This window comes from Spea bombifrons, chromosome 13, assembly GCF_027358695.1.
Source record: "Spea bombifrons isolate aSpeBom1 chromosome 13, aSpeBom1.2.pri, whole genome shotgun sequence".
Lineage (NCBI taxonomy): Eukaryota > Metazoa > Chordata > Amphibia > Anura > Pelobatidae > Spea > Spea bombifrons.
Window position 1 is genome coordinate 26,269,319 of NC_071099.1, and position 14,224 is coordinate 26,283,542.

The following is a 14,224-nucleotide window of genomic DNA, read 5'->3' on the forward strand; positions in this document are numbered from 1 at the left end:
GGGCAACAGCCTGGGACACCCTGCCCTCTTTTTAATATATTGCAAGATCTGCAATAACGTGACCCAAAGCCCAATGAGACAGTCCAAAGTGTATAACATATCACGGCCAAGTTATTTTTAATAACTAATTCCCATCTTCTAGACGGGCTGATTTTCAGAATGCCAACCAGGGGCAAACTTTGCCCAGATGTCTATCAGGCGCTGGGTCTCTGCCAACCGTTGAGTAGCGCTCTTACCGGCATGCCCGCGGCTTCTAGCCCGATAAACCTGACTTACTTTCAAGTGGGAACACATGACTGCGTGACTGCGATACGCTTCAAAGCATATCAGAGATTTATTATACCATAACATTACCGTAATCAAAATTCCATGTCACTTCTAATCTCGCATTGTATTTTATCACAAACCTATCAATGGTTATCTCTGCTGTCACGTGATGTGACGGCAACTAGAACAGATAATAGAGCTCGAAAACATGTTTCTGTTAATGTGTAATCCGGTGTGAAGTACAGAGAGTGAGAACGTTGGAGGAATGTGGAATTGACCATATTTTCACTATTTCACTAATATTTAAACAGGGGATCCAGGAAGGCACCCATTTCTTCTCCTTGAACCTGACCCAATAATGCCCCAAAATGACCCAATAATTCCCCATAGTTACTCAATAATGCACCATAGTGCCTCGATAATGCCCCAATAATGCCCCATAGTGCCTCGATAATGCCCCATAGTGCCCCGATAATGCCCCATAGTGCCCCAATTATGCCCCATGGTGACCCAATAATGCCCCATAGTGACCCAATAATGCCCCATAGTGACTCAATAATAACCCATAGAGACCCAATAATGCCCTATAGTGACCCAATAATGTCCCATAGTGACCCAATAATGTCCCATAGTGACCCAATAATGTCCATAGTGACCCAATAATGTCCATAGTGACTCAATAGTAACCCATAGAGACCCAATAATGCCCCACAGTGACCCAATAATGCCCCACAGTGACCCAATAATGTCCATAGAGACCCAATAATGTCCATAGTGACCCAATAATGCCCGATAGTAGTATGGGTATGGGCAGTTGTCGGAGAGGATGGGGCACTAGAGTAACCAAAGGAGATGCTTCTTGTACAGGGAAGTTTTAAAGACATTTTTATTTTTCCCCACCTAAAAGGAGCTTTACTATCATGTAAAAATGGCATATGAGTTCATTAAAGTTTATCGTAGCAAATATGTAATCTTGACTTTTCATTATTCATGCATTTAATCGACACACCTGTATTCAAGCAGGGATATCAACTATAGTATACTGGTAACAAGGGCAGCTATAAGGAGTCTTATATACGTTAAATGGAGTGTAAAATATGAGACTCGGAGTGAAACCTTGAGAATCCCCGAGTATATTATACAGCCTCTATCATGTATGTATGTAGTAGGGACATTCCCCATCTATTTCTTTGAAAGGGTGTGTTGTTCTGTCCACATATTGGGTGTTACCTGCTCATGTTGAGAAGTAAATGGCATTTACAGAACAACAATTAAAAAGTCCGTAATTATCCTAAATGCTGCCAGCCGCCACACTCAGAATTCTTTTATAGAGCTCCAACTCTAGATGCCGCATTCATTCACAGCAGCTCATTCGGTGTCATTGTTTAAAACAGAATTGGGTTTAAATAGGTCAATCGAAAAATACCGTAAATCAATTATACAATTTACTCATCCTTAGAAGGGCCAATTTAAAATGATCCAAAAGAATGTATTGCTGAGCTAATTATTTGGCCTGTATCAAGTGAAATGAAATTGTAGGGAAAATTCCTAATCTACCTGCATTTTTCCAGATGCTATCGAAAAACATAGCGAGGGGAAGGGAGAGAAGACATGGATGACATAGAGACTGGGGTAGAAGGGAGATGAGAAGGTGTGGTGGAGTGAAGTCAACAGGGAGAAAGAAGTAGAGAGGAAAGAGAATAGGGAGCATGGAAAGGAGAACAGACACAGTATGGACAATGTATGTGCAACCAGAGCACACATGCTTCCTAAGGAGAATTACCCTCAGCCTGGCACAGCCAGGCCCAACTATGGTTGCTTCTCCACATGATCCATCATACTAGCCCAGGACGCAGTCTTTCATAATAATGGTAACTTCACCTTTGGAGTAGAGCATGAGTTGACTTTCTGAGCGGCAAGGATTCAGGGATAGAAGGTGAGACAATAGACAGCAGAGGGACAAATGAGAGGACAAGTGACACAGATTGTGGAGAATGGAAAAAAGGAAGAGAAGGGTGTGGAGGGAGGAGATAGTTTGGGGTTGTGGAAAGAAGGAGACAACATGGGGAGTTTAGAGAGGACCGTGGGAGAAGTAGAGAGAGGAAAACAAGGTGAGTGTAGCGCACAGGGAGAACATGAAGAATAGGTGAAGAGGAGAAATCGATGGGATAGAGCGAGTGGAGAGAAGAGAGCATGGGGAGTGAGGATAACAGACATTGATATCTGAGCTGCTCTGTAAGGCTGTTGAAGTCAATGATTACATAACAGGGAGGTCGGAGCCAGTGTTTCCAGGCCAATAAATACACAACTGCGAGCGAAAAGTGCTGTGACTGCGACCGGCGCTCTTCCCCCTACATGGGGTAATCTTAAAAGTGTCAGAAAGTGGCATTAACAGAATGGGTCTCTGCCTTCCCATGGGGCAGACTCTCGGTGCCTCCTGGAGCGTCTGAGAAGCACAGCAGGGTCGTGGGGCACACATCTAGATGTGCCAGGCTTTGAAATGTCTTCTGGTTCCGAAGTTCCATCCACTTCAGGGATCCAGTTTGAACGTTAGATTGGTTTTCCATCCTCCTCAGGGATCATAGCCTGTCTGGATCTATGAATATAAATTCACAAAAATGTAAGATGCAAAGCCAAATATTGGGGGATTTGGGTGTTTTGGCCAGATTCTCTGTCTTGCACAAGTAGATTCTGTCTGTAGGGTCATGGACGATGCCTCAAGGAGCTCATATCCCGGAGAAGAGAATGAAGCCTTGCTGGTACTAACGCATTATGATGGCTGGGATGGTTAGAAGCCTCAAGCTGATAAAGGAGAATGAACGCTGATCAAGAGCATAACATGTAACATAATGAATACAAAGCAAACACTATAACAACAAGAGTTCCCAACTGAAACATGATGGGAATTGTAGTCGACCCAATACATACCGGTATCCTTATATAGTAGTTGCCAAAGAAAAGTATGTTTTGCACACTTGTCAGCACTTAAAGAGTTACGTGGTGTTACGTTTCAGTCGGTTGTTTTTGTTATCGCTGGGGGTAGAAGGGTTAAATGGATCCAGTTTATGTGTAACCACGCTGGCAGGAAAGAGTTAAGCTGAACTTTCTTTTTATTACCTAACTTTTTGGAAAGTTTTCCCATTTAAACAAAAACAGCTGCTCACCGAGGGATTTCTCCGGGACTCAAAAACCTTTCGGCGTTCATAATAGGACATTTTTGGTTGTACCCAGCACCTTCGATATCACTAAAATGAGACCATTTCATGTGTACCTGCCAACTGTCTCGGAGATCTTGTATTAAAAAAAAAAGGACCAAAAAGAAGTTGATTGATAACTATATAAGCGATCAGATTGTAGCGTGGTCTACGTGTATTCCTATAAGAACGGATGGGGGTCATGCTTATTGTTATCAGTTTTGGTGCAAAGTAACACATTTTTGGCAATAGCCAGAAACATTCAATTGGTTTCCATGGCGATTGTAACACTTTTAGAACTCTGTTCCATAAAATGAACTGTTACTCTTATAATGCAGGGGTAGCACTGAAGAGAAATATGTTTCTATTTATGTGTTGATCTACTGAATACAACACACATGGGGATTTGGGCCCAATAGAGGGACTGTCCGTCCCAAAAGAGGGACGCTTGGGAAGAATGGATTTACCGATCTTCCTAAACACATAGAATTCAGACTTGCTTGTTCGGTATTTCCTCGTTCATTTTGTCCATTTTTGAAAGGATGGATACGAGTCTGTACAGGAAGACATCACAAAGATACGATGTCTTCAATAAAAAGCCGCTCCACCCCCATCTGTCATTAAAAGCTTACGTACTGAAGAGTTTTTACATGTTAAGAGAAATTGCGCTTTTAAAGCTAATTACATTTTAACCCTTTAAGAGAGTTGCCATAAGTTATTACGGCTATTGATGACCACATTGGCCGTGTTTTCCCGGACACGTATTATCAATGTCTTGTTCAGTGTTTAGAGGTGGGAGTTATGCTGTACTACAATCAGTGTCTGGTTTAGTATGTAGTGATGGGAGTAGATCGTAACTCTAAAGTAGATTGTAACTCACATCACTTTATACTGAGTCAGACATTACATTATATGAATATATATATATAGAGCCGGCAGATTCCGTAGCGCTGTTACATTCAGTCAGTAAAATTAAAGATCACATAACAAACCAACACAAAAGGAGAAGATGGCCCTGCTCTTGTGATCTAGTTGATGGTGGTACAGCATAACTCCTATCACTGTATACCACTGTCAATGTCTGTCATTACACTGCCCCTTTAATACTGCCCATTAAACAATAGAACCTACCCCCCAGTGTCAAAAGAACCCTAATCAGTCTGTTGGTCAAAGGCCGCGTCTGCGGTAAAGTCCTTCCATGCGAGAAGGTGCAGTACCCCGGATATGCTAAACTTGTTTGCCGTATCCCTGTTCTCAGCTTCAGTTACTGACCTTGGCATTTTTTATAAATAGCCTCATTTGGATCATGGCCAGCGCTGCCGCCGTCACACTAGCTTTACTGTTAATGCTAAATTAAAGGGACAGTTTAACGTCCCTGACAGACCCCACTCAATAGGAATGCATGTAGCTGTCTGAGTATTTTAATATGCAAAAAGATAAAGGACTTACCAGAGGTAGAAGCTGCTGCTACAAAGCTGCAGCTGTCCTCCTTGTCCGAGGAGAAGAATCATCCCCTAACAATTCCTGCAACTGATTGGCGCATGCGCAGGGGGGCTGTATAGTCCTTCGCCTGACTGGCGGTAAGAATACCCCGTGCATCTTCTACATGGAAAACAGCTGAAGAGGGTGGGGAAGGGGGCGAATGTATTTGGGGGGATTCTGCAGAATGCCCCCCAATGCAATTCAACAGGGACGCCATGATAATTAGGGACCACGCAGCTGTCATACGCATTAAAGGCCATAGGATGGCTGGAGTGTCCGTTTAAACGAAACACAACTCCCATCATCTAAAATGACCCGCGGGTCCTTTTTTTATAATAGGGGTGTGGTTAGAGGTGTGGCAAGGGGCAGGGCTTCACTAAAACACGTCATGTGACTTTGTGACCCATCGCTGGCTATTTATGTAACTCAGTAAGGGATATAGAAGAAGAAGAATGTGTTCTATTTACACAATTTCATTTATAAACACACTTTCTCTTGTTTATAAACACAATATTGTTACTTTTAGGGCTCTAGAACCCTGCGATACCCTCATACCCAGCAAACATTCTGAGCTACTAGAGAAGAGGGGCATCAGGGGAGGAAAAAGGGACTGACCCTCCTAAACGGGGCCAGTTGGGAGTTATGGCAATTAAGTATAGGGTAGGATTTGCCAGGGTCCGAAGGGCTTTGCAATGTCGACAGGACCTGGATGGGGTGTGAGATGATGTCATACACTAAAAACCCCCCCGCTATCGCTGCTCCAATCACTTTCACACTCCAAATAATTAAAATAGTATTTTGGAATTTACAGAGGGGACTCACCGGCTCCTCCTACACGTGTCACATGACAATTAAGTGTTCCCGGCAAAAAAACATGAATGAGCCCAAATTCTATTTGATTACGTAATTTTTGGGGGCATTCAGCAGTACAGGGAACCCTGCTTCTAATGCTGCCGTTAAGATGCTTACCTGTGGGTTTAACCATATGTCATATATCTATTATTATCTATTACTTGCATTTTGCAAATTATTATAATTGGGTAAAATTCTGTGAAAATCCAGTAAATCGGGCTCTTTTTTTTTTTTTGTATCGTAGCTAAAAAAAAAAAAGGTCTTAAAAATCAAACCTGCCGGAGTCTGAGCATCGGCTGAAAAATGTGACTTTTGTCCTGTTTTCTGTAAATGATTCTGGTTCTCTGGAGGCGATTTAATTATGCAGACGGATCGCCCGATCGCCCCAAAGCAATAGGGCAATTCTGCACGAGAAGAAATAACGTTAGAGGCAGATGGGACTTGAAAGCCGCTCTCCATGGACTGATGCTTCTAAGTTATTCATCAAGCTAATTAACAAGGAGAAACTAATTACTACCGAGAATAAGTAGAGGAAATATACCATTTCAACAAAAATACCCCCCCCCCAAAAAAAGGTCACAAACCAATCGCATACAGAACTTTATACGCGGAATGAATTATATCGATCGAGAAATGTAAAGTATGAGTCTTCCTTCATTAATACTAAAACATCATTCAAAAAAAAAGAATCTTTTTCAGAAAGATAATAATTTCAAAACTACAGCGTTTTAAATAGAAAATCAAAAATAATAGTTTTTTTTATAGTTTTTTTGATGCATTTTCATTTTCCACGTTTATTTTTTTCTCAATAAAGCCAAATATAAAATAGTTTGTGTTTGGTGGTTTACAGATTTGGGATTTATTCTTAAATCCCTCCTTCCCATACTAATTATTCATATTTAACGCTTTCATATGATATATGAGCATTCTAGTTGGTGTTTTTTCTCAATGGTATATCACAGCTGATACTCCTGCTTGAATACAGGTGACTTTTATTCAGAATAATATTACCTCCTGGCAAGTTATGGTGTTTTATAAGGGCCATTTGCTTGCCACCATTAGCAAGCCACTTCACAGCCTTTATCATGTCCATACCTGGGAACTCTCTGGGTTTTACCCTAAGTTTCAGGGTTTTTGCCCCAAATCTCAGGGTTTCAAGGGACAGATTTTTAGGGTCACACAGGTTGGAGCTGATTCATTCCTATTCTTCACTGCTCTGATCATATATAAGATTCCCAAATGGTGCTTTGGCTACCAGTATGTTATGGTGGATATCCCTGCTTGAATGCAGGTGAGTCAATTACGTGTTTCTTTACATAACGACAAGGTTTCCACGAGGAACGGTACTTAGAACCATTAGGCGAGTTAACACATTAGGCGAGTCACTAAAACCTGCATGATGAGCTACTTAAGGGTTAATATTTAAAGAGCCTCATTTAGAAAGCTCCCAGGCATACTCACGGAGAAAGGGTTAATATTCCAATTCTCATAGTTTAGAAAGGCTGGGGCGGAAAACACTGAATTTAATATAAAGTTTTGAACTCAAACTCAAATATTTGGATTAGATTTACCATTTTCTACCCGTCCGTTAAAACCCACAGATTTTATATTAAAAAAAAGGCGAAGAACTATTAATATTAATTCTGAAATGAAATAAAGTTTTGGTTTCCAATCATTTGCATTTTTCATATGACCTTGCGCTACTATTCACAGATCATTTCACTTTATTTACTATAATTTAGGATGATAAAATAATAAGAGTAATAATAAACAACTCTAATAATAAATAAACATTTAATGTATAATAATAAATATAATAAAAAAAACATAACATAGCTTTTTCGAGATATCTGCACATTTATTCTTTATTAATTACAATATTTTTAAAATATTTTTTAATATTTAAATATTTAAAATAAGTAACAGCACAGCGTACATCGAGACATCAGCACTGTGTCCGATATTTTTATTATATATATAATATTAATGATAATAATACTAATAATAATTATTACATATCTACAATTTACTCTTTAGTGCGGACAGCGCTGTCATCAGTAAGAGCGCCATGGGACATGCATAGATAATAATTTTGCCTATATTTATTATATATTTAAAAATAATCCTATTGGGGCTTAGAAACAGAAACGCACAAATAAAACGATCAAAATCACAATAAAAATGTCTTGAAATTCTGTTGAAAAAAATGCTTTTTAAGTACATCGTATAAGTAGAGCTATAAGGACTACAGAGGGGCAATTAACCGATTTAAAGTATGATTCGGTCTCGGAGACGTCCGCTTGGCGATCTAACCGGATATCTTTATGGGTTCATTTTTTATATATTTATATATTAATTTATATTTATGAAATGATTGTAGAATTCTAGATTCCGTCCCTTTCGAACAGACTCCGTCCCCGCTGTCTCCGAGCGGCGATAGGCAGCCGGGGTATTAAGCGCCTTTGTCTATGCCCTGCTTGGACACAGGTCGTGTCATTGTGCGCCCGGGCTCGCCAGATGCATGCGCAGCAGAAACATGTTAATGGCGGGTTATTTCTGCTAGGATTTACATATAGACGGCGGCGCGAGCCGAGATCAGCCCCGCAGACTCACACAGCGCGTTTCTGCATTGCCTGGATACAGGGAAAGGTGATCAGATTTCTGGGTCAGAATCCTCTTTATATTCTCATTTTGGGGATGTTTTTTTGGGGTGCTGATCCCCGGCATCTGCTTTTTTGGGTTCTGTGAATGCTTGGGGTACGCGATCTGATCCCCAAATTCCACCAAAATAATCAATAATCGCACAATTCACTGGAATCTTATAACAAATATATTTACCTTCATGCAAACAGAACATTTGACGGAAGATCGGCCCCATTCGGCCCGCTTAGTCTTCCCGTTATACCTGCTTTAAAGACTCAAACCTTAATCAGTCGTTGGCCTCGTCAGGAGCCATATGCCTATCCCATGCGTGATTAAATTCCCCTTACTGTATTAACCTCTACCACTTCTGCTGGGAGGCTGTTCTACTTATCTACCACCTTCTCAGTAAGGTTAAACCCTATCTTACCTCTAAGCCTGCCGTACAATTAGATTATTAAACTATAATTTGCATTTTATATATATATATATATCTATATATCTATATATATCTATATATTATTATCTATATTATACATGTATATATATATCTATTATCTATATATATTATCTATATTATACATGTATATATATATATATCTATCTATTATCTATATATATTATCTATATTATACATGTGTGTGTATATATATATATATATATATATGTATACCTAGTCAATAACAAGAGTTCTGCACTAGCCCTTATATAAAATATATCATTTTATTGTACAAAAATTAATACATAAAAAACATACAAAATATTAAATTATATAGACAACAGAGGTTTGTTAGGAAGATAATCAGAGCATATAGAGGAAATATGGTTATGTTACATAAAGTGTCTGGAGTGCATGTAAACCATCATGAAGATATAAAGGTGCTAAGTTATTCAAATATCATTGTGTCTTACTCTATATAGAGTGCACCTATCCATTTTATGGCTATGAAAAAGTATATACATGGTAAATATCGCTCACTATGGAGTTGACCAGTATATAAGGCACTATAGACATCCACAATAAATACCTAGGCAATTCCAATCATAAGAATAATATCCTAAGAGCAGTATGCTCCTTACCCATATTGTCCTCCGCGGAGGACAATATGGGTAAGGAGCATACTGCTCTTAGGATATTATTCTTATGATTGGAATTGCCTAGGTATTTATTGTGGATGTCTATAGTGCCTTATATACTGGTCAACTCCATAGTGAGCGATATTTACCATGTATATACTTTTTCATAGCCATAAAATGGATAGGTGCACTCTATATAGAGTAAGACACAATGATATTTGAATAACTTAGCACCTTTATATCTTCATGATGGTTTACATGCACTCCAGACACTTTATGTAACATAACCATATTTCCTCTATATGCTCTGATTATCTTCCTAACAAACCTCTGTTGTCTATATAATTTAATATTTTGTATGTTTTTTATGTATTAATTTTTGTACAATAAAATGATATATTTTATATAAGGGCTAGTGCAGAACTCTTGTTATTGACTAGGTATACAAATTTACAGGAGTTTCCCTGTTTTGAGGCTTAGATCCTTATACATGCCACAATATTTATAACATTATGTTATTTGTGAAGAGTGTGGTTGGATTCTTTCGTGTTATATATATATATATATATATATATATACCGTATATTATCTATCTATATCTATATATTATTATTATCTATAGTATACATGTGTATATATATATATATATATATAAATTATCTATTATCTATATATTATTATCTATAGTATACATGTATATATATATTTATTTGTATATTTTATATTATATACTTGTTTAAAGTGTCACTTTATTATTATTTTTTATTTAGATTCTGCAAAAATGACATTTCACCCACACTGTAACCTTTACAAAGACTATTTGCACATATATTTCTATGTTACAAGTTAAAAAAAGAGTATATAAAAGACATATTATTTATAAAAATGTGATCACTAGAGAGATGTGTTAATGTATGTAAATATGACGATATCCTCTGGATTCCTGGTGAAAGTGATATGAATGGCTCTATCTGTCAATGTCACTAATGTTTACATAGGAGCCCTAGTGACGTCTCCCAGCTGTCAGTCACTGTAGCCCCGCCCATCCCCCTTGGCAGTCTGCTCCGGATGCAGCGCACGCGCAGCGAGTGGACGGCTGACAGAAGAGCGGTGACAAGAGAAGGGGCGGGGACGTGCGGCAGCCAATCAGCGCACAGCACAGTCTTTCATCCATCCACATTAGCAACGCCGCTAGCAACAGGTGGTTACGTCACGGGGAGCGCGCTGCGCGGCCCCGCGGTTCTGAGCATGGAGCTGTCCGCGGTTGGCGAGCGGGTCTTCGCAGCGGAGTCTCTGCTTAAGAGGCGAATTCGCAAGGTGGGTCAGTGGCGGCTAAGCTTGGTCTCTGGTCTAGGCCAGAATCCACGGGCTGTCTTGATTTGTAGAGCCCAGCGCAGGCAGGGGGCGCTGAGGAGCCAGGGAGGGAGCCAGTCGCCCTCCCTTCTTCGCTATCATCTGGGGGCTGGCCTGCTGCACGAAGCCTAACACTGGGTTCACTATCTTAGGCGCCTTAAAGAGTAGAGGCGAATCATGCAGGGTGGGGGGATCGGTACAAAGACAGCGAACTTACAATCAGCATCATAGGTACCCTGTATCTGGTGTGGGCAGACAGGCATTGGGGTATTAGGGGGGCGGCATTAGATGGGTATAGATACCCTGTGCCTGGACAGGCTGGCATTAGATGGGTATAGATACCCTGTGCCTGGACAGGCTGGCATTAGATGGGTATAGATACCCTGTGCCTGGACAGGCTGGCATTAGATGGGTATAGATACCCTGTGCCTGGACAGGCTGGCATTAGATGGGTATAGATACCCTGTGCCTGGACAGGCTGGCATTAGATGGGTATAGATACCCTGTGCCTGGACAGGCTGGCATTAGATTGGTATAGATATTGGCATTATATGTATTGGGAGAGTGACATTAGATGGGTATAGATACCCCACATCTGCACAGGCTGGCATTATGTGTATTGAGATAATGGCATTAGATTGGTATAGATACCCTGTGCCTGGACAGGCTGGCATTATGTGTTTATTATTCGGGTATTACCTGCCTTTGTACTGGGAGAATGGCACTAGATTGGTACACATAACCCGTAGGTGTGCTGGCATGGCAATACATTTTGTGAGACCAGTGTACGGGTCCTGTAGGGTTTCGGACGGTTCAGAGAGAAAACCAACCAGTTTCATAATTTTTAGAATTTTATTAATTTTGCCTGCTCCAGACCAGTGTAAACAGCCTTGTTTTGGAGGTGTTGAGCGGTCTTTTGGTGGGGTGGGCTGCAAACCATTCTGGAGCACAGAGGGCAGGGTTTGCTAATTCGCTCATTTTATATTGTAGGATTAGAGGTTTGTGTTGTGGGTGAACTGGTTTAGGGCCAAGCCACAAATCATTGAGCCACGTGTGAGTCAAACCACATTCTTCTCCTGCGTGGTGCTCATGGATCCAGGTTGGGACCAAAATGCTGAAGGAGAAGCGTAGACCGAGCCATCCTCTATCCGCCTCACAATCCACTCTTTAGTTGGTAGATGTTGCCCGTCCCAAACCGTATGGGGCTTTCCAGCCTCAAGAAAAACCTCTAAGGTCCTGTTGGGCAATATTTTTGTGTCTGATGGCCAGCAGTCTGACACGAGGTGTCCACAAATGAATGACATCAGGTGTGACTATGAAAATTAGGAAACCGGGGAAAAGTCTGATTAATTCTTTTTATAAAATAAATAAAAACACATTCATATGCCAAACCTCAATAATACTCAGAACTTTTAATCCTATGTAAAATAAAAGTATCCACAGTTTTTCCGTTATTCCATTTCTTCATCGCCTTGTTGGGTTTTTTTCCCCTTTCAGTGAATATCGAAGAGTTTATGTGCTAATAAATTACCATACTAGAATACTAATTCCTTAATACTCCTATTGTAATCCACCTAAGATTGTTGCAGTGTTACCTGCACCGTGTACCGATCAGATGTTAATCATCTGCCCGCATGGCCAGAAGTGTGAATGTTGTCTCCCTTCCACAGGGCCGCATGGAGTACCTGGTGAAATGGAAAGGCTGGTCTCAAAAGTAAGTGAGAGTTATTTTGTTCTTCTTTTTTTTTTTTCCACCCCATGCACTTTTTCCATTAACGCCACTCATTGTGTTCTTGTGGATTTAGGTACAGCACCTGGGAACCAGAGGAGAACATTCTGGATGCTAGACTGGTGGCAGCCTTTGAGGACAGGTACAACGCTCCGTTCTCCCTATATTGTCCTTCATCAGGTCATACTGTCGTCCTAACTGTTTGTGCCATTACCGTTCTGTATTTTTTAACTCTAGGGAGCGTGAAAGGGAGCTTTATGGGCCAAAGAAAAGGGGACCCAAACCCAAAACGTTCCTCCTGAAGGTAAGGAACTAGCATTATACTCTGCTACTTTTGAATGAGACCTCTCCCAATGGTGGGAAACCCCATGAGGAAGGTCTTCATATTATCCTTATAATTAGGTATTAGCAAAACAAGGCATTCTGGCAAGCTTTGACTGAAGTAATATGATTATGGAAATGTAAATGAAGCTTCTACTTGGAAATCAGATGATGTCACTGTATCATATCCCCAGGCACAAGCAAAGGCCAACGCAAAGACCTACGAGTTCCGGAGTGACTCTGCCCGTGGTGTACGGGTTCCGTATCCAGGCCATCCACCTCAAGAGCTGCCATCTAGATCCAGAGAAGGTCTGAGGAGCATCCCAACCGCTTCCCAAGGAAGTAGCGGAACCAGAGGAGATGTTTTCCGAGAGAGGTTGTCGAGGGCAGACATTAGAGGGGACCATTACTCCCTGAAAATGAAAAAGAGGAAGCGAATCCATCATGGCAAAGGGCTCCATGACGCAGATCCCCACCACATGAGGACCTCTCCAGACACGTCACCGGACCAAGCAGAGCAGATGACCGCAAGGGCAGAGGAAGCCGGCCCTATAAAGTATCACTCTGGTCACAGTGTTATTCAGCTGGCCAGGCGACAAACCACAGAATTAGGGCCTTCTGGCCACACAGGAGCTGGCTATGCGCCCAGGGAACGTGAACTGATGGATGGTCAGGATATCCAAGAGCAGCCTGGCATTGACTCCCATCCAAAAAGGACAAAGCACAGAGCAGAGTTTGTGACCTCCAAGTGCCAAGAGACAGGCCCCAGGCACAGCTCAGGATACCAAGTGTCCGACTTCTACAGGGGAGCTCTGGGAACCCATAGAGGAAAACCTACCCTTATTGCTCGTATACCAGTTGCCAGGATTCTGGGGGAACCCGAGGAGGAACCGTGGAGACCCCCTGTAGACAACTTTGAGAAAGTACTGGTAACAGACGTGACAACAAACTTTCTTACGGTGACTATAAAAGAAAGCAACACAGACCAAGGCTTTTTTAAAGAGAAAAGATGAAATACGTGTATAGAAACATAAATATATATTATACATAAATGCAGAATATTATACACACGCGTACACAAGGAGCTGAAGGTCACCGAGGGTCACCAGGGAAAGACAACGTTGTCTGCTCAATATTATATAAATGATTAGAGAGGTGGGCTTTTAACTCTTTTTTTTTAAGATTTTGGCATTTCCAACCCTGTGCACCCACGCGGACGCACTCGCTGTCTGTTAGCGGTCGGAGCCGCCATTAGTCGTAGGGTGTAGTAGTTAGTTTATGGCAGAAGACCACCGGCGGCCCCCCGTTG

General features: G+C 41.1%; 1 protein-coding gene across 2 annotated transcripts; it reads left to right on the plus strand.

Moving 5' to 3' along the window:
* The first annotated feature begins 10,727 nt into the window (after positions 1–10,727).
* CBX8 (chromobox 8) lies at positions 10,728–13,974 on the plus strand. Of its 2 annotated transcripts, none has more exons than XM_053452859.1 (5): positions 10,728–10,829; positions 12,536–12,579; positions 12,671–12,736; positions 12,832–12,898; positions 13,110–13,974. In XM_053452859.1, exons 1-5 carry the CDS (start codon positions 10,761–10,763, stop codon positions 13,926–13,928), a joined length of 1,065 nt encoding a protein of 354 aa, XP_053308834.1. In that variant the 5' UTR covers positions 10,728–10,760; the 3' UTR covers positions 13,929–13,974. The 2 variants fall into 2 exon arrangements, with proteins under 2 accessions (XP_053308834.1, XP_053308835.1); XM_053452860.1 differs by lacking the exon at positions 10,728–10,829 and adding an exon at positions 11,836–11,964.
* The last annotated feature ends 250 nt before the right edge of the window (positions 13,975–14,224 follow it).

Excerpts from the sequence above, each read along its gene's own strand:
- CBX8 (XM_053452859.1), top strand. The coding sequence starts at position 10,761 with ATGGAGCTGTCCGCGGTTGGCGAGCGGGTCTTCGCAGCGGAGTCTCTG. Across the intron at positions 10,830-12,535 it reads TTAAGAGGCGAATTCGCAAG|GGCCGCATGGAGTACCTGGT; the intron begins GTGGGTCAGTGG and ends TCCCTTCCACAG. Across the intron at positions 12,580-12,670 it reads TGGAAAGGCTGGTCTCAAAA|GTACAGCACCTGGGAACCAG; the intron begins GTAAGTGAGAGT and ends TTGTGGATTTAG.